The sequence below is a fragment of the Populus trichocarpa genome, chromosome 15 (genome assembly GCF_000002775.5).
Source record: "Populus trichocarpa isolate Nisqually-1 chromosome 15, P.trichocarpa_v4.1, whole genome shotgun sequence".
In the NCBI taxonomy this organism is placed as follows: Eukaryota; Viridiplantae; Streptophyta; class Magnoliopsida; order Malpighiales; family Salicaceae; genus Populus; species Populus trichocarpa.
In genome coordinates this window covers 15,012,389-15,037,308 of record NC_037299.2, presented here as the reverse complement: position 1 = coordinate 15,037,308, position 24,920 = coordinate 15,012,389, and the positions used below count along the sequence as shown (strand labels likewise).

Genomic DNA, 24,920 nt, shown 5'->3' with positions numbered 1-24,920 from the left:
ATCCCTTAGAATTTAATTTTTATATTAATTTTGATCCTTATTTTTATAATTGTTATTTGCTTTTTCCTTGTCATTTTTTAATTGAAATTTTTTATCTATCAAATTTGATCCTCATTCTTTTGATTGTTACTTATTTTATTTGAAATAATTTATGAAATATTAATTATTATTATTTTAATTTCTTCATCTTTCAATTTTTTTATTTTTTAAATTTAATCTCTATTATTTTGATTATTATTTATTTTATTTGAGATCATTTATAATTTTTTTTTTCAATTTCATTCTCATTCAACTTTTTAATTTGTAAGATTTATTCCTCATTATTTTAATAAACTTGAAAAAAAAATATTAACAAGTTATTTTTCAGCTCAGTTTCCATGACACAACCAAACACTGGAAAGTGTTTTCCAACTTATTTTTCATTACACTACTAAACATCGAAAAATAATTCACTTTAAAAAAAGAAACTACTTTCCAGCAAACAAACAGGGCCTAGGAGTGAGGTTGGATTATATTTAAAAAAAATTAAATTAATATCTTTTTAATATTCTTTTATTGTTGTTGTTAAGAAAATATAAAAAATATATTATTTTATTTAAAAAAATACTTGAAAAAATTAATTTCAATTATATTTTTAAATAAAATGGTAATGTAAAGGGATGTGTATGTACAAAGTTTAACCATTAGAAAAATAAAAGAATTTGGATGGTCAAAAAGGATTAAAGAACTAACCTTAATTTTAAAATTTAACTTAAAGGAGCTAAACTTATTAGGTTTTGAATTTATTTTATAGAAATTATTGGTTCAAATTCCATAAATCTTAGGATTATTGGAGGCTTATATAATTGTTAATTTTAGGGCCCGTGAAATTAGTCGAGATAAACACAAGCTGGTTCGAACATTCACATTAATAATAATAATAATAAAAAAAAAACAAAACTATAGCCCAAGCTTCCTACGCTTTCAAAAATTCTCAATTTAAGTTTTTTTATTCAAAATATTCACAATTTAAAAAAAAAAAAAAAATCGGGGGTTACTGTTAGCTTCTAAATGGGTTGGGTTAAGAATTTTGCTTCAGATGAGCCCGTTTATAAAGGAAACGAAAGCCCTTTTACTAATAAATTGAAATACTAAATTACCCCTCAGCTCTCTCTATAAACTATACTTGTATATAAAACCCTAATTTTTCTGCTGCTTCTCATACTTGCCGCTGCTACTAATCTGACAGGTACTATCACAAATCCAAACTAGGGTTGTAAATTTCTTTTCTTTCTCCTGTTTTAGGTTGTCAGGAAATAAAAAAAATGGAAAATTTAGATCGCTTAATCCGTCTGTGCTGTGATTTCCCGTGCTTTTTTTTACATGAAGCTAATATGCCTTTTTCTTTATTATTTATTAGTTTGCTGATTCGATTGTAAATATACTTGACCTTGGTTTTCCCATTTATGCATTCTTATGATTTGTGGTATTGAGGCTTTGGTATTCTTTGTTTTGTGCTGGATAGGTTAGAATGTAGTTAGAGTAAACTGAGCTAAACTGTAGTGTGATTCAGTACTTGGATTTTGGATGGTTTGAACCTGATTCATTTAACTTTGGGATGTTAGTTTGATTGTGTGCTGAAATAATCAATCTTTTCTGTTTCAGCAATGGCTCCAAAACAGCCAAATACCGGTCTCTTTGTGGGTTTGAACAAGGGGCACGTAGTTACTAAGAAGGATTTAGCTCCACGTCCTTCTGATCGCAAAGGGGTATGTAACTTCTTATCAAGCAAGTTTCATGGTTACTAACTCTGAACTTCTTTTCGCTTTAGGGACTACATTGCTATTCTTCCTTAGATTTATCTTTGGACATTTTAGGCCACTTTAGATTAACAATTTGTTCAATGAGACTATTGTTTTTTTTTGTATAATAAATTATGGATATGATGTGGTCTCTTTCCCATTTATGAGTTGAGTGCAGAAATCTAGCAAAAGGGTTCTCTTTGTCAGGAGTTTGATCAGGGAAGTTGCTGGCTTTGCACCATATGAGAAGAGGATCACTGAGCTTCTCAAGGTTGGCAAGGACAAACGTGCTTTGAAGGTGGCTAAAAGAAAGCTTGGGACACACAAAAGAGCTAAGAAGAAGCGTGAGGAGATGTCCAATGTTCTCCGCAAGATGAGGTATATTTCTAGGATATCCTGTTTTCCTTTCCTTGTTTTACCTGATGTGCTTGATAGATTTGCAAAAAAAACCGTGCTTTTATGCTATGTAATGATTTCTTATCGCCTTCTGTGGTAATGTTTCTTGCAGGTCTGCTGGGGGTGGTGAGAAGAAGAAGTGATTTGATTTGAAGTCTCTTGCTATTAGATGCTAGTTAGAGGAACGGATTTGTTTAGTGGCAATGCTCAGTAACTTGTTTATTTTAATTTTCAGCAACTTCTGTTGTTTTTTTATCCAGAACTAAATGTTGTGTGCCTCCTTTATGATCAGCATATGTTCAAATTAACTGCAGCTATTTGCATGGGTGATTTTGGAAATTAACTTGGTTCCTTTTTGGAACATACATTATTTGGACTATGAGAGATAAGATTACAAAAGCATGCAATGCATCATTGATTTGGTTTGTGGTTCATTGCTCATCACTTCTAAGAAAAAGGTTAATGCTCACATTAGTAGCTAATGCTTTCGAGTCTTTGCCTATATATGGATTCTGCTAGTGCAGATCGGCTTTTGCCTTCCTGACAAATGCTTATGTTGGGACTTTTTAGAGGCATGAATGCACCCTTTCACGTGGTCTCGTGCTTTTCTTTTATCGGGGGTGTTTGGCAGCTTGGCTAGAACACTACCAAATATTTGAAAATGTCTTTTTTTTATATAAAAAAAAAATTAATTTTTTTTGTGTTTTTGTATTGTGTTTTAATGTATTAATATCACAAATAAATTTTAAAAAATAAAAATATATATTATTTTAATATAATTCTCATCAAAAATCATTTTGAAACTTAAACTCTACCGCTCAACTCTATTACACTCTCCAATAGATGCATCCGCGACCCTGTTCTATAAGCTTGGCAGACACGTTGGCCGCGGTGCAAATTGTCGAGAGATACATGCGCATAAGCAACTAATCTTGCATTTCAGAGCACGAGAATATGGAATCAAATAATTATAGCGTAAATCATAGTGGAATTTATTTGTAGAAGTGGAATCTTCATGGTTGAACTTGAACAGGTAAGGAATCGTAGCACGAAGGAAATGAGCAGGTTGATGCCCATGCAATTCTCATTTAAAGGATCCATATACTCACAAATCTCACGAGCGCGGATATCATTTCCATTTCACAGTAATTAAAATACAGAGCTACATTTTATTTGAGATGGTAATTTGTGGCAACAACCAACTAACATTTCCAAAAGAGGGTGAAGATTATGAAAGTTGATAAACGAATATTACATCTCTAATTTCTCGGTAATAGTCGCCTGCAAAATTTATTACTGGTACAGTGAGAAGAAACTGGAGGTCAGCGCAGTATTCACGATTTGAACTTCTGTGTGAGTTTCTCCACTCCCTCCCTGCAATCTTCTGCCACCCGCTTTGTGCTTTCCTTGACAGCCAAACTAAAATCTGCAGTATGTTGCCGCAACTCTTGCATTGATCCTCTTGCCTTCTCCTTGATGGCAAAACTAAATTCAGTTGTGTTCTGCTGCAACTCTTGTATTGATCCCCGTGTCTTTGAGATGGTGGCTTCTTTAAGTTCTTTGGTCTGTGCATATGCCTTGGCAACCCACTCTCTCAGAATTGAGATTAAGACCTGTACCTTCTGTATGATTTTATCAATTACTTCTCGAGACTTCCCTTTAACGTTATCTGCCATTAGCTTGAGCTTGTCCACCAAGTTCTCAGCCCTGTTAACAGTTCCTTCAACAGAAGAGACTTGTTTTCCAGCAGTCAGCCATGTAACTCCAGTAGAACTCTCTTCATCAAGACTGCTGTCAACAACCACCTTGATGCCATGCTTCTCCCACCGATATCTAGCCTCTTCAAGGGCTTTTGCCTGCTCTCTTGCTCTTTTTGCCTCGTCTTCAGCCCAAGCCCTGAATGATAACATAAAAAATGAAAGACGGTTGCAATTAGTTAAGGCCACGAGCTCTGAATGATAATGTAAAAAATGAAAGACGTAATTAGTTATGGTAATGTTTTTACAATCAGGCAATAGAACTAAAGTCAAGGACAACATGATAACTCCATTTCAAGGCCGGTCATGCCAAAGGCAATTATTATTTTCTTACCTGGCCATAGATAAGGCTTTCCGCTCAACCTCTAGGTCATACTGTAATCTAGAGATCTCCTGCTTTTCACTCTCAGCTTCCTTTTGAAGCTTGCTAATCCTTTCTTTTTCATATGATATCTCCAACTTGTTGCTCAAAAGGCTTTGCAACTGCTCCTCCACTTCACGCCTTAACTTTGAAAGAACTTCCATTTCAGATTCAATAGCAATGCGTTCCTTCATCAAGGCAACACCATCCTTCTCCCTCTCAGCTCTTAACCTTTCTAATTCGCACCTTGCCTCTTCAGCCATTTTCTCTACAGCATTAATCTTTTCCCTCTCCATGGAAAGCTCCTTCTCAAAACTTGCATTTATATCCTGTTCAGCTTGAGCTACTAAAGCATTGTGGGCAGAAACAGCATTTTCTGCCACAGATTCTGCTTCAATGCGTGCAAGCTCTTCACTAACTGTGTCAGAAGCCTCACCAGTTGCAAGAGCAACAGCAGCTTGGGCCTTTGTGACAGGTTTATCAGGCTGGAACAATCTCGTGCAACCTTTAGGGAGACACATAGGAGGGGGTTGGTGGGTTAGGCATCTCAATTATCCAACTCAACACAAAATTAAGAAAATATGACTGCAGGTTAACATGACTCACCGAATGCAAGTGATATAATTCCTTGATCTCCTGCAGACAAGTCAGCCACAAGTGCAGGCCATGCATCTGGGTTTATCTTGTCAATATCTCTAAACCCAGAAAGCTTGTATAGCATCTGTAAGCAATTGCAAAAGAAAGATAAATGCAACACTCACTCAAAACATTTTGACTAAATGCAACACAGTAGCAAAAGAGATGGATTAAGAAAGAAAAAGCTGTGACCTTTTTATCTGCTTCTGGAAGTTGTCTTTTATCTAGGGCCATCTTCCAACTTACAAGGTCCTGGCGTGATAAAGGGCTGCAGTGGCAAAACTTGATGAGGACAATAACAAAGAGATGAATCATAAAATTGTAAAGAATAATATTGCTGCACATATTTGAAACAAAAGACAGAAAAATCCTGGAAGATTCTTTCATGGTAGATTCCAAATGATACAACACTTAATGCATGATGATGTTGAGTTTAGCCAGAGGAGAAATTTTGCACCGCAGTCTCTTGCATGACACCATAATGCCAAGGCTAGGTAGCATCGTCATATATGATGCATAAATACTATAAATAATAATTAGAGAACAATTGGAAGTTAACATAGTGGCTCTGAATTCTAGAAAGGACAAAGACCAGCCTAATTGTGAGATAACACGGGACTATAAATTCATCAAGGATTAAACAGGGTATCAAAATCAGCACATTTAATATTGCAGGGTAAAACTGCTATCACCTTTCAGCAGCAAAGTAAAATGGACCTTGGTTTTCAACTGAAGAAGAAAGCAAATCATGATTCGAAAGCTTGCTTGAGATAAATCCTGCTTCAGCTAAGCCTAAAAGATACAACTCGGTTAACAAATATAATGCTGTGAAACAAAGCTTTGCCACTAAAATTATAATTGAAGATCTTAGCTGCAATTCGAACCTTGAATGGATGAAAAATCAGGGTCATCAGGTGTGATATCATCAAACGCGAGTTCAGTAACATTCTCTATGTACATTGCAGGATATACTTTTGACACCGTGCTCCTTCAAGCAATCAGAAGGCAGTCAAAACACATATTTTAAGCTTCTGATGAAAATTTTGCATTGCTAGTTGGATGTAATCCTCAAGCTCAATGCTAGACAAGTCATCCTATTAAGAAAGATGCATACCTTGAAAGAACACTGCTAGCAGCAACTAACCAGCGAGCATATTCACGGCGTGTACATAGATCACTAGGTTGAACATCAGCCTCAATAACCTGGAATAAATTTATAAAAAAATAAAAAATAAAAAAAAGAACAAGAACAAGAAAAATTTTAAATTGGTAGTCCACATTTTTCTATACAGTTTATACACACTGGTCGCCCCACCATCACTCTAAAATATTGATAAGCAAAGACATTAGCAAAGAAGTACCTTCAAAACTTGCAATGCAGCAAATGTCTGTCCCTGAAGCTGATCAACAACTGCTGGAACTAGAACCTTTCCAGGAAGCACCTGCAAGGCTGCAGAAACTGCAGATGGAGCAGGTATACCAGCAGAGGAGAAAGAAATTTCAGGAGTTGGCAGTTCAAAAAATGGTTCGCTTTCCTTCATCTCATTATTAGCAATTATGGCCTGGTTTGCAAAATCAGACACTGTTCCTGAGAAATCACTTTCATCTAAGTAATTCACTTCCAGGGAAGAACTATTTCTCTCAGCTGAGTTCTGTGTTGTATTGCTCAGATCAAGATTTTCTTTGGTTAAAAGCGAGGCTACAGCTTCCGTATCATCTTCAGGAACAATTTGAGGTTCTGAACTTGTATCCATGGGTGAACTGTCTGAAATATTCACACCCATAGGCTCTTTGGGTTCAAGAACAGTGGAAGTAAAAGAATCTGATGAAGGATCAGAATTCTCATTTATCTTCGAGACAGGCAATTCACTCTGGAGGTCCGTGTTAAGATTTGTTATATCTGGCACATTGCTAGGTTCGACATTAACAGGATTTTTATCTACTTCAAAAGTTGATACAGGGGAACTTGCATTAATTTCAGAACTGGGCAAATTCTCTGAGCTGGGAGTCATTTCAGGAGCAACAGACTTGTCATCAAAACTTGATTCATATTGTAAATCTTCTTGAAAAGAATCATTATTACCGGTACCACTGACCCTAGTAGCATAATCAACATTGTCTACAGTCGAGGTCTCAGTGCTGTCACCAAGTACATTTTCATTGGGTGCTTCATTAAGTTCTGGAAATGATGAAAGATCTGTTTGTATATCTGTCTTGCTTTCCAGATCACTATCATTTCTGTCCTCACTTTTACTCTCCTCAACTTTATCATCCTCCTTGTCAGAGGCCAATGAAACTTCCTGCTGAGTTGTGAATGGTTCCATATGTTGTTTTGGCCCTGTATTGAGCATTATAATTAAGCATTGGTACAGTTGAACACCAAGGAGAAGAGAAATTCAAAAGATCCATACATTTTAGCAAACCCTATCTGTTTGTTATACACAGGACATTCAAACCAGAAGCTTAGGAAACAGTACCCAGAAGACTATGTTAGCATACAATTGAGCATCTGTTCTTCATTTCATTTCATTATTTACTGTTATTATTTTTATCTTATTTTATTTTATTTTATTTTATTTTTTGTTGAGCAGAAAAAACAACATCATATGGTCTATAGTTTTGATATTTTTATATCAGTACTGGCCAATTAATTCTTCTAAGAATAGAAGCAGCAACTTACTGGAAATGCTCCACTTGCTTAAAGACAATGCTGCAAAGGTAAGCCCTGCAAATAGAATGACCCCGGCTACTCCAGCTCCCACAATCCCTGAAAGCAAACTACTTCCAAAGTGTTATCAGTCCATTAAAAACACATAAATGAAACCTTTATAACCATTCTCACTTTCACACGGAAATGCAGTAATAATCATCCAACAAAAGAGTTCATATGCAAAGAAAGTATCAACCGAATCAACAGCAACAAAGATAATAGCTTTGTTCAGATTTACTCAGTATCATTCACTAATATGATTATAGTTAAAAAGCAGCAAGCACAGATCCTAAGACCAACAAATTAAAATAAAACCCCAATACAAACTTTGCCTAATACACCAAAACCAACCCCCTTGAAAGAGTTAATAAATTTCACATTTTAATCTTAAAAAAAAAGGCATATCCATGATTCATTTCCCAGAACTACCACAAAAACAACACCAAAAACTAAACATTTAGCCTCCCTTTATGCCAACTTTTCTCAATCGCAATTAAACATGGACAATTACAGATTCTCAATAAGAAAGGTAAAAAATCAGAAGAACACAAATTTTGCCAAGTAGGCTAACTTTAACCCACTTGAGAGAGCTACATTTTGCATTACAAGCTAACAAAATTAAAACACATAATCCATTTCTCAAAATTAACTTTAAAAAAAAAAGAGCCAAAAATCAAAACTTTTAAATTCATTACCTTTAAGCCATTTCTTTCTCTGATTCTCAATAGACTGATCACTATCATGATCCGAATCAGACCATCCAGCAAAATTATCCGCAGCAGAACTCGACCCAATCCACGAACCTCCATCAAAACGCCGTTCATTTTGAGGCAGGAAGAGGAAGCGAAAGCTACCACTACCTACCTCCTTGTTCCTCATCCAAGGCCGTGTTTGTGTTGGAGGCGATATTCGACGGTTATGGCAATTCATGGCTAACCGAAGCTGTAGAGAGGTTGGAGAACAGGTGGCAGCCATGGATGATACCATGGTGGGTTTTTGTTTGATTTTAGATTTATGTAGTCAAAAATTGAGATTGGGGATAATGGAGAGGTTTTGATTGTTTATTTTGAAGGAGAGGCAAAAAGAAAGCCTTGTTTTTTTTCTTATCTATCTATCTATTTCGAAGACAGTGAAGAGTGTTTCTGTTTCCTTTTCTTTTAATTTATTTTTATAATAAATACTTGTTTGGAATTGTTTTTTTTTATTTAGAAATATATTAAAATAAATTTTTAAATTTTTAATTTTTTTTTTAATATCAGTATATAAAAACAATATAAAAATATTTAAAATAAAATTAAAATTAAAAATTAAAAAAAAAATTACAAATATTCCCGGACATTCTTTTAGACTTGTGGGTCTTTACGGTGTCATGGATCATAATATTTTTTTATTACTTAAAAAAAAAAAAAACTCGGGCGATGCAATAGATTTTAAAAAAGCTTTTAAAATATGAAATTCGAGGCATAGATCCATGCAAGAAAAAAGAATAAAAAACCTGTAAAGAAAATGGTTTAAAAATGAAATGAAATTTTCAGTCAATTACATGTGGAAGAATAAAAGAAAAAATAATAATTTAGATCAACATAACCGAGCAAGTCAAATATATAAGTTAGGTATTGAGATTAAAATAAACAAATAAAAAAAGACTCTAGGTAAAATTCCAAACAAATCTAGTATTAAATTATAAAATTAAAAAGGAAGTTAGATAAAAAAATAATCGGAAAAAACCAAGCAAACCAAATTCTGCGATTTGGATCATGCGAATGAAACAATCGAATAAAAAGCAAACCAGTAAACATCATATAACTCAATTTCAAAACAACTTAATATTGAAGGATGAAGCGCAAAAAATATTAAATTTAAAAAGAGCAACCGAACAAAAAATTAAGTCAACTTGTGAAACTCGTGATCGGAGTGTTGAGATCGTGAAAGACAAATAGAAAGAAATTCAAAGAAAGTCATAAAGTCTAACAAAAAACCTCAATCTTGAAGGACAAAACAAAAAAAGAATATAATTCTCAACCGATACAATGTTGAAAGATAAAATAAAAAAATAAATCAATTTAAAAAATTGCAAAAAAAAAACCCAACCAAAAACAACATATAAAAAGACCTAGAACAACCCGGATAATTTTAAATTCACAAAACATCACCTAGAAGACATATAAAGAAAAACTAGAGCCTGATCACTAACATTGTAAACGTTGAATTATAAAATAAATAAAAAATCAGCTTAAAAAAAAACACAAGCAAACCTTCTAGGCCTAGACTAAGGTCTTAAACTCACAACTCATTAAATTTTATACTCAAGTTGAATTAACAAATTCAATTCCAATCAATTTAATATTGATTAATCAACGTATATCCATTAAATAACAAAAAATAAGAAAACCCAAGTTATTTTCAAAACTAGTAAAAAATCACACAAAAAACAAACAAATAAAAATAATAGAGCCAAGTGTTTAAAACAAGAGCTTGAAGAAAGAAAAAATAAAACCAAGCAAACTCGAGAAGACCTCCTCACCTGAGTTAATCTAAAAAACACAAAGCCTGTGAAATCATGGATCTGGATTTAATTAAGAAGCTTAATTTCTAATTAATCTAATGTTGAATGATAGAATAAAATAAATATATAAATTCAAAATATCTGCTAAAGAAAAAAATAATAATAAGAAAAAAAATCAAATTTGACAGAAAAAAACTTAAGGAGGATGAAATTTTAAGAAAAAAAAATTACCTCAAATAAAACAAATAGAAAAATAAAATAATGAGGACTAAAATTGAAAAATTAAAAAAATAAAGGGAGGTGAAACTGAAAACAAATTTTAATTTTATAAATTGTTTTAATTTTTTTTTTCAAAATATCGATGGATGGAATCTGAAAAAAAAAATCAATTTAAAATGTTAGTGAAAGAAACCAACAAAAAACAAAAAAATAAAATTATTCGAGATAACCTGGGTCATGTTCAAGACCAACAATGGATTCTATAGAAATGAAAAAAAAAAAAAGGAACCCAAACTCCAATTGAATAAATGTTAAATGGTGATTTTTTTTTTAAAAAAAAAGCTTAAACCAGGGGAAATAAAAAATCAAGCAAAGCTAGCACAAACCTCCTAAAACTGGTTTAATCCATGAAACTCACAATCGTGAAATCTTGGACATGATTCAACCAAGAAGCTTAATTCTCATATAATTTAATGTTGATAGATGAAATCGTGAAAAGATATTAATTGGAAAAACTTGCTAAAATAAAAAAAATAACAATAAAAAGAACGATGATCAAATTTGATATGAAAAAGAAACTCGATGAGGATGAAACTGTAAAATAAAAATGACCAAAAACAAAATGGATAGAGGGGTAATTGGTCTTTACAATAATTTAAAAATATTTAAAATTCAAAGCACATTAGATTTACTATCACCCTTGGTTCCATAATTAATTTATTTTTTTATAGGGATATTTTTGTATTTTTAGCTAAGGTTTTTTGTTATAATTGAAAGGGTAGAGCGGTAAATTGATATTTACAATAATTTAAAAATATTAAAAATCCAAACTCGTCAGATGCATGCGTTGCACGCGGAGGCGCATAGAATGTTATGCGGAGTTTCAACAATGCTTGAAGTGTTATTCGATGGTCAAATTTTTATACGGGGTTTTTGTTATAATAAAATGGATAGAGAGGTAAATTGGTCTTTACAATAATTTAAAAATATTTAAATTCAAAGCACATTAGATTTACTATTACCCTTGGTTCCATAATTAATTTAGTTTTTTATAGGGATATTTTTGTATATTTAGCTAAGGGTTTTTGTTATAATTGAATGGGTAGAGGGGTAAATTGATCTTTACAATAATTTAAAAATATTAAAAATTCAAACTCGTCAGATGCATGCGTTGCACGCGGAGGCGCATGGAAGGTTATGCGAGGTTTCAACAATGCTTGAAGTGTTATCCGATGGTCAAATTTTTTTTCCGTCGTGTTAGTCAATTGTTCGTGGTGTCCTCTTTCTCCATAGGCACACATGTGTTGAGTTGTGATGAATGAGTTGTCACCGGAGCTACTCCCCCCTCTTTTCTCTTTCATTCCTCGAATTTTGTGCATGGCATTTAAAATTTCATGCTAGTCCCTTTGGTTAGGAATATTTGAGTATAAGTCCTCATTCTTTTGAATTTCTAATTTGTGTCCTTGGTTATTTTGGAAGTTTTTTTATTTTTTTTCAATTTCATCCCTTAATCTATATTTTTTATTTTTTAAATTTGATCCCGATTCTTTTTTTCTTCATTCTTTTCTTGCCTCTTTTATGAACTTTTAATTTTTTTTCAATTTCATCATTTAATCAAAATTTTAAATTTGTTAATATTTTTAGATTTGGTCTCCATTCTCTTGGTGGTTTCTTTTTTAATTTTTTGGTGGAATTAATTTTTCTTTTCAATTTATCCCTTTAATAAAAAATTACCCATCCTCCAATTTGTTTTTTTGTTTTTATAAATTTGATCTCCATTCCTTTAATTGCTATTTTTTCTTTCGAATTATTTTTTGTGATTGATTTTTTTTTAATTTCAACACTTTACATTTAATTTATTGAAATCTATGCTTGAGGGTGTTCTAGATTTGATTATTCTAATCAAATAGCTCGGGTTACGGGTTTACGTTGGTTTTTCACTTATTTTCTTTTTAGATTCCATTATTGACATTGATTTAAGAAATGTTTTGGTAGTGTTGGGGGTACTGAATTTCTTTTATGAAGTCTTGACAATTATAAGTATATGTTTTTTTTTCTTTCTTTTCTTTTCTTTTTCATGATGACTGAAAGTGTCAAAATGGCATGCGAATATAATCCTTTTCCCCTGTTTCATCCACTTAAATATTATTTTGTAGTTGAAAAACATGCTTCATTTTTTAATAATTTAGACTTAAATCTTAGAGATTTGTTAAACTCATCTTGATCATGTAAAAGGTATAATTACTTGAAAGTTTCTCTTATTGTCCAACAAGAAAAACCCACTCCATCAAAAGCATAAGAACTCATCCAGGATAAGAGTTGCTCGGTGGAAAAGAATCTGGCCACCTTTGATTTAATATTTTGTTTTTATCATTTTTTATATTATTTTCATTAATTAACTATATCACATGAAAATAATAACATTTTCTTTTTTTCTATTGCTTGTGAGACATCAAAAAGATAAATTCCCTTCCTTCTTTCATATCTAACAACTGAATCGGCTGGCCGAAAAGTCAAATACAACTAAATAAACATCAAATTGCTGATTATCTTGTTTAAGTTTCCAATGGATTCAACTTCCAGGATAATTTACAACTTCCAACTGGCCCTGCAAACTCTGTGGTGTCAAGCCCACAAAGCTCGGCTCAAACTTCTATTTGACGTGCTTTGTCATTGCCATTAGACATGCTTCCTTCCCACAACTCAGGCAGTTCCTTCCTAATCCAGGAGACAACGATAACAGGTCCGAGTGTAGAAGGCACCTACATTCACCATTAAGCAAGGAAAACTCAGATAAATACAAATGTTTTTAAACCACAAGAAATATATCGAAACCTGGCACGTCAAAAATACATATCGAAATGGGGCAAGCAAAAAAGGAAACTAATGGAATGTTGCAAGTACAGAAGATTAGGAAGTTCTTTGCACGGTATTTAATCTCTTGTGACATAAAAAAAAAAGCAACACAATCCGGCATGCAAAAGGCATGTATATTCCAACTATAGTATTCAACAAATAAATACATTGCCAATAGAAGTACCAGATAGAGAAGAGCGGGTTGCGGTGAGTGAGTCAGAACACCAGCAGCTAAAGCAGTTACTAATCCTATGGCATATCCAGGAAGTGCATACCATATGTATCTATGTCCCTTGGAAGAATGTAAATCTAAGAGATTCATGGGATCTCTGCTCTTTCGGTAGTCAAAACAAAGGACTAATGCTAGAAGCATGGCAGGTATAGCCTGCAAGAACAACATTATCGAAATAAATGTGACATCTTTCAATATTTTCCCTGGAACAGCACAAGGTGCCAAAATCATCCATGTACAAAAACATCCAGTAAAATTTTGGTGCGCAAGCATGCATGCAAATAAATTTAACAAATATCTTTACCAAAATTAAGTTGCAAAGAAAGCATATCATCTTGTGTATCATAGGATAACTTCATGTTCCAAGCATGCGGGCAGTAAAATCATTATTCATAACAGCTTAGCTTTTACTACCAGAAAGAATAGCTTGGAACAAGAGTAACATTAAAATCAGTTCTTGGTAGGCCTCTGAATCAGAAAGGTAGAAGAAACAAAGTATAGCCAGGGGTGAAGTGATTACGAAGATTTTTAACCAATAGGTCCTAAGGATCTTGTATCTTCATCATTCTATATCTACATGCATGGTAAGAAGATATGGAACCATGGGCTCCCATGGATACAATCTGACCTCAGACTGCAAAAAGTCTACCTATCATGACTGGACTAAAGACTCTATGTGAATCCAATAAAGGGATTAGAAGCTATAGATCAACGACGGAGAAATCCAAGAGCATGATGCAACAAGGAAATTTACAGAGAACTGGTATTTAGAATGATCGCACATAGAACTGCTCACTCACCATCTTTTATAAAAGCTTATGTAGCAGTAGCAGAGATCACCTCAATAGAGGTTTCAAGTTAATACTATACAGATGCGCCTGATATTTAGCATGACTGCTCAATGAACAGCTTATTCATCATCTTTAAAAAACAATAGCCTAACAAAGATGGGGGAGGGGGACAGGTTGTTGGGGCTAACACTACACAGATGCCCCTGGTGTTGCCCCAAAATATTACCCAAGTCCATTTGAGAAAACTTTAAGCAGAAACTTTGATGTCAAACCATCACTATTTTGGATGGGGGGACAGCATGTCTTATAGACTTGATAAATACTACGCAAGATCGCTAACAAAAAAAAAAAAAAAAATGCTAACATACCATGTCGCCAAGACCAAGCATCATGAAATCTGTAGCATTTCCTCCAGAAGCTGTACTACCCAACAAATTTCTGGGAAAGACTATTTTCACTGGCAACTCAAGCTTCTTCGTAATCAATTGCAAACCTGGAAGACTCAAACTATTGGCCACCGTATGAACAGGATTTGATGCTTGTTGCGTTGCCACTGATACCATGACATTGGCACCAAAAATTCTCTCCGAGAAGAATACCCAGAAAATGTCATATACGAACAAGCATGCAAGGAGAATTGCACATATTTTGATGTTCGGAAGCCTTACATGACTCACAAATGCAATGCAAATTGAAATACCCAACAGATTGTTCAGTATCCAATGCCCAGAAACAAGCCAAGCAGAAACGGTTAGAAAGCATGACACCAACAACAACCCTTGGATTCGTGTAAATGACTTTGAACAGCAACGAGACACATGCGGGTCTGCCAAACCATAACGTGACTTTATATAGGCAGCAAAAGGAGAGAGGGAGAAGAAGAGGGATGAAACAGAGGCAATGGCTGTAAATGCAGTAAGGAGCTGTGAGACAGACGAAAACAGGTAAAACATCATCAGCAAACTGCAAGAACTCATTATCGGGATCATTAGTGCTTGTGACCTATCCAATGTAATGGATGCTTCTGACCAGTCACGGTTTCTCTCCATTTCTTTGCCATAATTTAAAGCTCGAAAAGCAGACCCAAATGTTACAGCTACTGCTGTCACTATAAGGGTAACAGGTGCAGGTTCCAGCAAATACAAAAGTTTCCACAAGGTCTCCATGACAGAGAACCAAACTATTTCAAACCAGTCTTTCTTACTAATAAAAAACCAAGAAAGTCTGGCCACCAATTTTGCAGTCAAAGTTGCATCCTTTGTCCCATGAACACTTGAATAAAGATATTCTTGGAACCTGCAAAACAGTGCGGTCCTGTAAAAAGAAACATAAGTGAACACAGAACACTTCAAGCTTCTGTTGCATATATCAACAAATTCAATATTTTCCATTCCCGGCCAGAAGTATAGAACACAACTTAAATACAACACGCGTAACAACCTAAGTGATGAATAATTCCCACTTTCTTTGTCTTCCCTAGCTTAGAATGTCAACCAACATGAAACAATTCCCATCCAAATTAAAATCAAGCAAGCACATTTCATTTCTCAAAACAACCAAGACAACAGCAGCCTCAACTTTACTGAACCAGTGACAATTATGCTGCCAATTTAAGTTCAAATTTTCATTTTTTTTTCTTCTAAAAACCCTTCTGAAACCAAACAAAAAGACTCAAAATTTCTTTATTATCTCAAAAAATGAACAAATTCAAAACACAAAAATTCCCGGTAACCAACCTACAGGCTATTAACTCAAAACCACTAACTAACATGTAGAGCTTACAAGCAGAGAACAAGAAAGAAAGAAAATAAAATGAAAAAGGTAAGAAAAATTTACAACTAAAGATCTGAAACCAAAAGAAAAGAAATTTCAAAATGGGAAATCAGGGTCTGAGAGGAAGGACTGACCTGGGACTTTTTGAAGAGGCTGAAAAACACACACACACGCGCTCTCTCAGTCTATCATCAGCCCATTTTCTGTCTGGCTCTGGGAGCTGCCTGAAAACGGACAACAAAAGAGAAACAAAATTACGATGATTTGCAAACTAGCCCCCGTTTTTGTATACAGGGAAGCGTGTGTTGCTACTGGCTAACCAGTTTTCTCATTGCTAGCTACGTGCCTGTGCTGTGGTCTGCCTGGGCTGGTTCACCCGTTTCTGTTTGATATGTTACGGGCCAAACTCCAAGGTTTATAGTTGAAGACAACTTATAAACTCTTTAGACCTCCATTTTATGCTCGTGTGGACCATGAGACCACCATTGATAAGCCTGCCCCAAACACTAGCCCACTTCCGATAAGCCTACCCTACAAGTCGTTCTACATTCCCAGAAACCTCAGCATCCTTATAAAAGCCAGCCCAGCTCATGGCCTCAGCGAGCGACGGACTGGACGGGTGAATCCATGCTTGATTTTCTTAAAAATAATATTAATTTGAATTTTATTAAAGTCAAACTGGATGTCGCTTAAATTTTAATTTGATTTATCATTTAACTATATCAACTCCCTGCCGAGTTTAACTGCCAAACTCGACAAAGTTGAATCAAAACTACTTTGAAGATGTTGCAATCATGAGGGGTTGAATTAAAGAGACTTAGGTGAAGAGCTTGTTTAAGATTCAGATCTAACAACCGTGAATGAGTTGGCTACTTATTAAGATTAATAATGGGCCGGGGGAGTGGGAACAAAGTGACCAGAGTTGCATCTGTTTAATTAAGGTTAATTTGTTTTAGATATTGCACCTACCTCCCAACTCTTAATAATGGTAATAACTAATAAATGATAAATAAACATCAAAACAGGTGTTAAATAAATACTGTTAATTAAGGATTCAAATCCTCTCTTTGATTAGCAAGCATCTATGCATGCAAAAGGTTGGTTACCATTAACGAGCTAGATGATGCCAAAGGTTTATTCATTAGAATATTATGATCACACTGCTGCCCAGCCACAACTTTGGTCTTCCTTTTTTAAGAAACTAACATCTGCATTATTAATGCGTATGGTTAATGTGTTTACTCCATATATATTAATATGTCTTTAATGAATATTATTTGAATTTCATAAATATTGTAGTAGGAAGGTTTTCAACGCCACCCCAGCCCAGCCACAACCTTGTTTCCTTGCCTACGCGCAAGTGCCTCCCCCTTTAACTTGGTATGCCAATTTGCCAAATTTCGTATAAATAGTCCCTATAGCTGATTGAACCAAGTTAATTAACCCCTAATATATATATATATTTTAAATAATCTCTCCGAAAATATCTTCTTTCCTATTCAAATCTCTCCATCGTATTTCCTTCGTTTTGCTTTCTCTATTTCTCACAAGTAGAAAAACTAACTAAAAAGACTGAAAATAACATAAAATTGATGAAAGGACCAAACCATAAACATAACGGTTAAATATATAATTTATAAAAAGACCAGTTAATTGATTTCTTAAACATCAGGGACCGAGTTATAGTTATAGTTTTTTGTTTTGGATCAAATAGTTGAATAACAGGAATACAGGATTTGTTGATGCATCCATTACAAGGAAGGAAGGGCCGGGGGGGGGGGGGGGGGGGGGGAGAGAGACGCATAAGGCTGCGGCTTCATGAGGGCAAGTAGCCATAAAGGGGACCGCCAGGCACTCACAAGTCGCAAGGTGGCTGGAATTCTCAACAACGAATCCCCCTTCGTCTTCCCCACACAGACAAAACTTTCTCGCTAGGAAACAATGACTTCTAAAACGTTATCTTCACCAACCCAATATATAATCCATCCACCACCAATTTCCACACCAAAGACTGGTGCTTGTCTTCCCTTTCAAGACTCTTATCATAACACGATTAATTAATCTATTTCTTGACGGGTCCCATATACCAAGTTCGGTCCATTGCTTTCCCTTCCCCTCTTGCACTTCTCTCCGCCATCTCTTTCCAAGACAGACGAAAAACCACCTTGGCAACTTCAAGGCTTCAAGTCACAGTGCTTCTTGGATATTGCCAACATCTTTCACTACTAAATTCCCTTCCTCTCCTTAAATACAGCTGACACACCTTGCCCAAATTTAACCTTTCCCTTTTCAGTTTCTTCTTTATCTCTTTTTTGCTTCCTTGAATAGGATCCCAAGTCCTAGCTCTCGTCACATGGACTGGATTGTCCATGTCTGGTTAAGAACATGAGCAATGCATGAGTTAGAGCTGACACCCCTCCGGTTGTAGATTCCCTAATGTCCCTTCTCTTTCATGTCATAAGCGTCTGATTTCAGTTCCTTTCAGCGTACAAAGCGCATTGCTGCCATTCAAGATCCATCTTAATTCTATAAAGCTAACGCCCCCATCTCCCATTCAAGATGGATTTAGCAGTAGCCATTTTACTGGTATTGTTGAATTTGGCATCATGGTGCACTTGCTCAGATAGCCGGCTTCTTGTTAAGATGACCCTGGTTCCCAATGCTTCCAAAATTGGTGGCTGTAAGTTCTTACTATATACTATTTTATCTCTTACTGTCTTATTGATACATCATCAATTCTTTATTTATGAAGCATTAATTAATTACTATATACTATTTTATCATCAACCCTTGTTTTCTTCTTCCTTGTTGGTGAATATTGTTATTCGTAGTTTGCTTGGATGGAAGTTTGCCAGCGTATCACTTGCACAGAGGATTCGGTGCTGGTGCACGCAACTGGCTTCTGCAATTTGAGGTAAAATCCTTATGGTAGAAGGATAATTTAAGTATTCATTAGCTAGTTTAGTTGATAATAAAGTCATTAACACGGTCATGGCATGTTAAGCGATCCAGAATTAAATCAATTTCAGTCTTTCTTTACTTCTTCTCCAATTCAAATTTTAGAATTTGATATTTAAAAGGTTTTATTCTTCTAAATAATAGATATACCATATCAATATAAAAAACATGTTTTTTTAAATAATTGAAAAAAAAATTCAGTCGTAGTTGATACATAAATATATTATAAAAACCAATGCATAAATTCATCTGAAAATAGTTGAATGAAAAAACTATGGTTAGAAGCTATCATGATAAAAGTTCATTGGTTTATTATAATAGGGTCAGTACCACACAAAATCGGTTCACAAAAGGTATCCAATGAGAACTTGCCATGTAGGCAGTATTCTTTGGTGAATGTACAGTGACCTTGGGGAAGATGTGTTGACCTTCGTTAAGTTTTGTATGGTTGGAAGATTTAGGAAACCAATACGACAAAGTGGGTTTAATTTGCCTAGGGTCTCGTGCATCATGTTGCCAGTGCAACTTGCAGCTCGCTTCACCATTTCAGAGACTGTGCAGATCTGTGGCCTGGATTCGTCTGGTCATCTGCTAAAGAGGGTAGAAATTCATTATTGGTATAGCAGGTTAAAACTATTGATGGGCTTGCTGAAAACTGGAAGGTAGAACGTGTGAAAGTAACATTTCAACTCTCAATTTGTGAAGTCATTTCATAGGAATACAGCAATTTTGATCGCTACAATAATCCAGTTGTCACATCTATTACTCCCGCCATGTTTATTGAGAAATTTTGCTCATTTCGTGACCTCAATGGCCCTACGAAAAGGAAAATGCCGAAAGAAGTTAAAGAGCTGCAAAAGATGCACCAAAGAGTACGTCCCACGATATGGTCTCAAAAGAATTGCTGGTCCAAATGGGAAAATCATTGGTCTAGATTCCAAACTTTCAACCTAAGCAAAGCCTTTGATGTAATAACTAACAGTCCCTATTGTTGCCCATCAGTTTTGGTTTTGGTTTTGGTTTTGGCTTACAGCTTAGGCATTAACTTAACCATGGTGGCAGTGGTGACCAGTTGGAATATATAGAAGTTGCAAATAATACGAGGAAAAAAAAACTACAAAAGCTTGAAAATCTTAAAAAGCTTCAAAAAGAAGATTCTCCAAAAAAGTTAATGTTTAGGTTTTTTTGACATGAGATAACACACCCACACCAAGGAAGGGGTTTGGATTGGCTTTTAGGGAAAAGAAAATAGTTGGTGGGATCCAGAACTGTGAAATTAGGAAGCTGAAAGTTAACAGGAAGTAAAAAATGATTATGATGTTTGATAGGGAGGTGGATGGTGCAATGATATCCTATCATGCTTGGAGAGAGCCCAAACGCGGCGGGGATCTACCCTTTACATGAACAAGTTGGAGGATTTCAATGGAATCCTAAGCAACAATGCCTCTCTTAATCCAGGTAATTAATCACCTTGTTATCCAAAATCTAATTGCCCATTATTTAGTTCACAGAAATCTAGCATATGCATACATGACATGTCCATGTTCTTCATGTCTTGTTTCACGTGATATATAATACAGTCGACAGACAGCTACTGCTTCTAGGCTTCCAGCTAGCTTCTCTCCTTTTCCAGCCTTTCCTGCTTTTCTTGTCTCTGAAAAAAAAAAAAAAAAAACCAAAGCCCTATTTTATTGTCTTCAGGGGTCAATAATACTCCCGAGAATGTGTTAGTGAGTTTCAGACCAAAAAAAATAGTACAGAAAGAGATAAACACAGATGAGAAATCTTAATAGCTTGTTCACATGATTGACTTTTGGTCCTGTCTCATGTTCAAGATACAAAACATTAATAACCACCTAAATCTTGTATGGATTTATGTACTTTTTTAATAGCTTGTTTACATATACAAAGAAAAAGCTTCTCAGTGCAATTGCAAAAAATGGCAGTGATTTCTCAGTGTGTTTGAAGCAGAATACTAGCATTTAGTCACAGGCTACAAATTTAATGGCAAAAAATGGCATGATTTTAACATCCCCGTGTGTAGAATTGGTCTTCTTGTTGTTGTTTATTCAAGTTAATTAACCGTTAAATTCTGTTTTCTTTATCAGATTTTTACAATTGGAACCGTGTGAAGCTTAGATATTGTGATGGAGGCTCGTTTTCTGGAGATGCCAAGTTCGACAATGGGGTAGTCCGCTCACCTAAAATTTTCATTCCTTTTGTTGTCATGTTGGTTTTGGAGTTCAAAGCTTAAAGCTTAATCATAATCTTGCTAAAATCTAGTGAACTTAAATATATACATTCGTCTCTGTTTAGTAAAGTAAGAAAATTTTGTTTGTTGCACAAATTTTCTTGCACCAAACATCAGATTAAAGCTTAGTTAACTTGATCCGTTTGGTGTGCATGTGATTGAAACAGACATCAGTCCTTTACTTTAGAGGGAAAAAGATTTGGGAAGCAATCATTCTTGATCTTCTCCCCAAAGGCTTGATGCATGCACGCAAGGTAAAAATCTCTCAATGGAATTATTGAACGTGCCTCTTCGTTTTGAATAGACTATTGTCTTCTGCTTAAAATCATCCCAGAAGTGGAAATGTGATCTTTGTGGTCATAAATTTGATTGTAGTTTTGAACCATCTCTTCTCTAGGCTTTGCTTTCAGGTTGCTCTGCTGGGGGTTTATCATCCTTTCTCCATTGCGAAAACTTTGCCAGGATATTACCGAGGAATACCAGTGTGAAATGCTTGAGTGATGCCGGTTTTTTCATGGACGAGTCGGTTTGCTCTTTCTTTTATGAATGTGCAGTATAATTTGTTTTCTGTCTTTTTATTTATGTTTTCATATTTTTTGTGCTTGTTCTTACAGAAGAGACGTCACTTTGAACCACACAATGAGGAACTTCTTTGAAAACCTTGTTTCTCTACAGGTACAACTTACTGAAATCTGTGTTCCATTGCGCGTGCTAAATCATGAATCTTGCATTGATATTTTGAACTTTCCGCGGCAGGGGATTGAAGAGAATCTCAATAAGAACTGCACTAGTTTCCTCAACAACCCAAAACTGGTACCTTTTACTGAAGCCTCCTGTCTAACCTTTTAGTCTGGTTTTTGCTAACTCGGGTGGTAATTGCATTTATCTTGTATTGGTGCAGTGCATGTTTCCGCAGTATTTCTTGAAATACATCACAACACCATTCTTCATCTTGAACACAGCCTATGATGTTTACCAAGTAATTTCTGTCTCGGCCTTCATTTATCTGAAATCGCGTAGCAGCATCGCTTTGTATTTTTATGTTCATTAGACAATAAAGAATGATTGAAACTGCCAAATTTAACAGTTCCATCATGCATTGGTTCCACCTTCCGCTGACACGAGAGGACACTGGAACCGTTGCAAGCTTAACATAGCATCATGTAACACACGACAGCTTGACATATTGCAAGGTTGGTCTCTGCTTGGGCATTATCCATCCTGTATATGAGCTCAAAGTTTTGCAATTTGAATAAACTGAAAACATCTCGTATCCAGATTTCAGGCAAGACATGCTGGTGGCGTTGCTATCATCTCGCATATATTCTAGAAGAGGGGGAATGTTTATAAATTCATGCTTTGCTCATTGCCAAAGTGAGTCACAAGACACATGGTTTGCGCTAGACTCCCCGCAAATACACAGTAAGGTACATTGCTAACATAATGCCCGTTATGCTCTAGGAAAATCTTAGATCACCTGCTTTAAATTCAGGCCATGTTTTATCAGTTCAAGATCATGGCCGAATCACTCATAAAATCATTGAAAATCCTGAAGCCAACATTGTTCTATGTAAAGGTTACGGCAATAGTTAAGACATACCATCTCTTATGTTTCCCTTTCTTCTTAGTTTAAACTACTTGCAAAACTTAAATTGTTTGGCATTGTGAGTAAAATCTCGACGTCCTTTTTCAGACCATTGCAGAAGCCGTTGGCGACTGGTATTTTAGTAGAAATACAAGCAAGTTAATTGACTGTGCATATCCTTGCGGCACCTCCTGCCATAACATTGTAGCATAGTTCATTGCATAGGTATGTCAGTTTCCTCGCGACCTCAGGTATATTTATTATCATTGGCAGATCACCTCGTGTTCTTGTTGATGAAGTGCAAATGTTGCAGGTTTCGTACACGGGAAAGACATAGATGGGAAAACAGAGATTTTTACTAGCTTCGTTGCTAGAATCCTGGAGATACCATGAAAGAAAAAGAAGAGTGTAAAGAAGGGATGCTAAAGGAAGTGCAGGAAACGATTGATGGAGTTCAGAATATTTATTTTTTTTAACTCTAGAGGAAATCATAAGCTGGTGAGAAATATAGTAAAATCAATATCAACACAGAGAAGGTTCACAGATTTTTTCAAGTTAGGCAGTGAAAAAATTGAAGGCTTTAAATAGGATGATGATGACATCAACGAGGAGAGTGATAGAGAGAGGTCTCAAAAACTTGTTGAGATGGGAATTATGGTGAGGATGTTTAGTATTTAGAGGAGTGATTGATTCAAAATGTTCTCTTCTGTGGCTGCCTATAATCACATTTCTTTTTTCTAATAATATTTGCTGCTGGGGACGAAAATACCAGGGAATCCAATTCTATGCTTGAAGTAATGTGGTATGAAGGAGGAGGTATAATATATAATCAAGGGTTCAGCTTTTGTTCAATGAATAGAGGAGAGGATTAATCACGCATTAATTCGTTTAGCTGGGAATAATTCTGTAGCGTACCAGGTAGCGAGCACAATGCTATAGCTTTAATAATTCTCCATGTCCTTGATTGGATATCACTTCTCTACGCTGGGAATCCAACGTCCAAAGCAAAATGAAAGTCATGATCGGAATAAGTCCTCCTTGTCTGACAAAAGAAATTTCCTTACAACATCAGACCTGGGTTAGAATTTCGGATTAGGCCGTACAAATCCATTTTTGTTAGGATACTGGCATGCAAACCCGATAAGAAAAAAAATAAAGAATAGGATAAAATGAGAAATTAGACACACAAGAATTTACGTGGTTCATTCAATTTGGCTACGTCCACGAGCAAGTACAGAAGGATTTTACTAAGTAATGTGAGAATTACAACCTCTCTCTACTAATAGTAGAACAACTGAAATCTCTCTATTACTGGGAGAAAACACCTCACTTATTATCTCACAAATACCTCACAACTTTGTGGGATTACTCTCCTTCACTCTCTCTTCTTGCTCTCTTGTTTCTCTTTTTTGGTGTGATATATATGGCAATGATGCACTGCCTATTTATAGGCAAGCATCCTTGTTTTTGTCTTGCAAAAGACAAGAGCAAGGCAAGTGGCATCAATTGGTGCTGCAAGTGGCACTGAATTGGTGCCCATTTTGTTGACTTAGCTGCACCAATTAGTGCCAGCTAGCTTCACAATCTTGCCTTTTGTAGATAATATGTCCACATTGTTGATTATTTTCATGAAATTATCAATTGTAGCGTAGTCGATACCAATCACGAACCCTATTTGAATTGAAATTGAAAGATAAGAAATTTCCAACTGGACCCTCCTAATGAGGGTCGTGACTAAGGAAACTTACAAGTCATTACAATTACATGCAAGGACAGACAGTAATTTCCACCACTTCCAAACATTCTGCCACCACATCCTTATCCCAACCCAAACAAAAATCCACCACCATAGCAACTTTACCAGGCGACACTCGATCACCACACCACCACCACTGCAGCCGTCCCGCCAAAATTCCCAAAACATCCTTACAAAACCCACTAACAAAAAAGATAAAAAAAATACCCCTAACCATCTAGATGGTGACTCAGTGGTAAGAGTTTGGGACAAAGAGGTTTGCTCCCTCTGTGGTCTCAGGTTCGAGCCCTGTGGTTGCTCATATGATGGTCACTGGAGGCTTACATGGTCGTTAACTTCAGGGCCCGTAGGA

At 35.3% G+C, this 24,920-nt stretch overlaps 4 protein-coding genes and 1 long non-coding RNA gene across 10 annotated transcripts; 2 read left to right on the top strand and 3 right to left on the bottom strand.

Annotated features, from left to right (window-relative positions):
* The first annotated feature begins 1,098 nt into the window (after positions 1-1,098).
* Positions 1,099-2,490, top strand: LOC7454518 (60S ribosomal protein L36-2). The gene is made up of 4 exons (XM_002322443.4): positions 1,099-1,228; positions 1,645-1,748; positions 1,960-2,159; positions 2,290-2,490. The coding sequence occupies exons 2-4, from the start codon at positions 1,647-1,649 to the stop codon at positions 2,318-2,320; spliced, it is 333 nt and encodes a 110-aa protein (XP_002322479.1). The 5' UTR covers positions 1,099-1,228; positions 1,645-1,646; the 3' UTR covers positions 2,321-2,490.
* A 789-nt stretch (positions 2,491-3,279) lies between these two features.
* LOC7454517 (uncharacterized) lies at positions 3,280-8,767 on the bottom strand. Of its 2 annotated transcripts, none has more exons than XM_024586668.2 (10): positions 8,337-8,767; positions 7,612-7,698; positions 6,293-7,269; positions 6,046-6,134; positions 5,816-5,919; positions 5,624-5,723; positions 5,124-5,199; positions 4,902-5,016; positions 4,269-4,800; positions 3,280-4,073 (listed from the first exon to the last, which is right to left on the bottom strand). In XM_024586668.2, the coding sequence occupies exons 1-10, from the start codon at positions 8,626-8,628 to the stop codon at positions 3,512-3,514; spliced, it is 2,934 nt and encodes a 977-aa protein (XP_024442436.1). In that variant the 5' UTR covers positions 8,629-8,767; the 3' UTR covers positions 3,280-3,511. The 2 variants fall into 2 exon arrangements, with proteins under 2 accessions (XP_024442436.1, XP_024442437.1); XM_024586669.2 differs by having other exon boundaries at positions 7,612-7,709; positions 8,337-8,485.
* A 4,056-nt stretch (positions 8,768-12,823) lies between these two features.
* Positions 12,824-16,693, bottom strand: LOC7474054 (signal peptide peptidase-like 1). Of its 5 annotated transcripts, none has more exons than XM_052447713.1 (5): positions 16,361-16,693; positions 16,153-16,238; positions 14,614-15,559; positions 13,407-13,607; positions 12,824-13,128 (listed from the first exon to the last, which is right to left on the bottom strand). In XM_052447713.1, the coding sequence occupies exons 3-5, from the start codon at positions 15,409-15,411 to the stop codon at positions 13,012-13,014; spliced, it is 1,116 nt and encodes a 371-aa protein (XP_052303673.1). In that variant the 5' UTR covers positions 15,412-15,559; positions 16,153-16,238; positions 16,361-16,693; the 3' UTR covers positions 12,824-13,011. The 5 variants fall into 5 exon arrangements, with proteins under 5 accessions (XP_052303673.1, XP_006374617.1, XP_024441689.1 ...); XM_006374555.3 differs by having other exon boundaries at positions 16,153-16,242; positions 16,339-16,373; XM_024585921.2 differs by lacking the exon at positions 16,361-16,693 and having other exon boundaries at positions 14,614-15,541; positions 16,153-16,325.
* Positions 16,694-17,822: 1,129 nt separating this feature from the next.
* LOC7474053 (pectin acetylesterase 9) lies at positions 17,823-23,593 on the top strand. The gene is made up of 13 exons (XM_002322442.4): positions 17,823-18,698; positions 18,850-18,932; positions 20,305-20,434; positions 21,085-21,164; positions 21,395-21,481; positions 21,625-21,749; positions 21,842-21,902; positions 21,984-22,040; positions 22,129-22,206; positions 22,315-22,420; positions 22,506-22,654; positions 22,921-23,037; positions 23,126-23,593. The coding sequence occupies exons 1-12, from the start codon at positions 18,578-18,580 to the stop codon at positions 23,023-23,025; spliced, it is 1,182 nt and encodes a 393-aa protein (XP_002322478.1). The 5' UTR covers positions 17,823-18,577; the 3' UTR covers positions 23,026-23,037; positions 23,126-23,593.
* LOC127904399 (uncharacterized) lies at positions 23,263-24,212 on the bottom strand. Its single transcript, XR_008057540.1, has 2 exons — positions 24,000-24,212; positions 23,263-23,854 (listed from the first exon to the last, which is right to left on the bottom strand). It is a non-coding gene; the product is annotated as an uncharacterized LOC127904399 (long non-coding RNA).
* Positions 24,213-24,920: the final 708 nt, after the last annotated feature.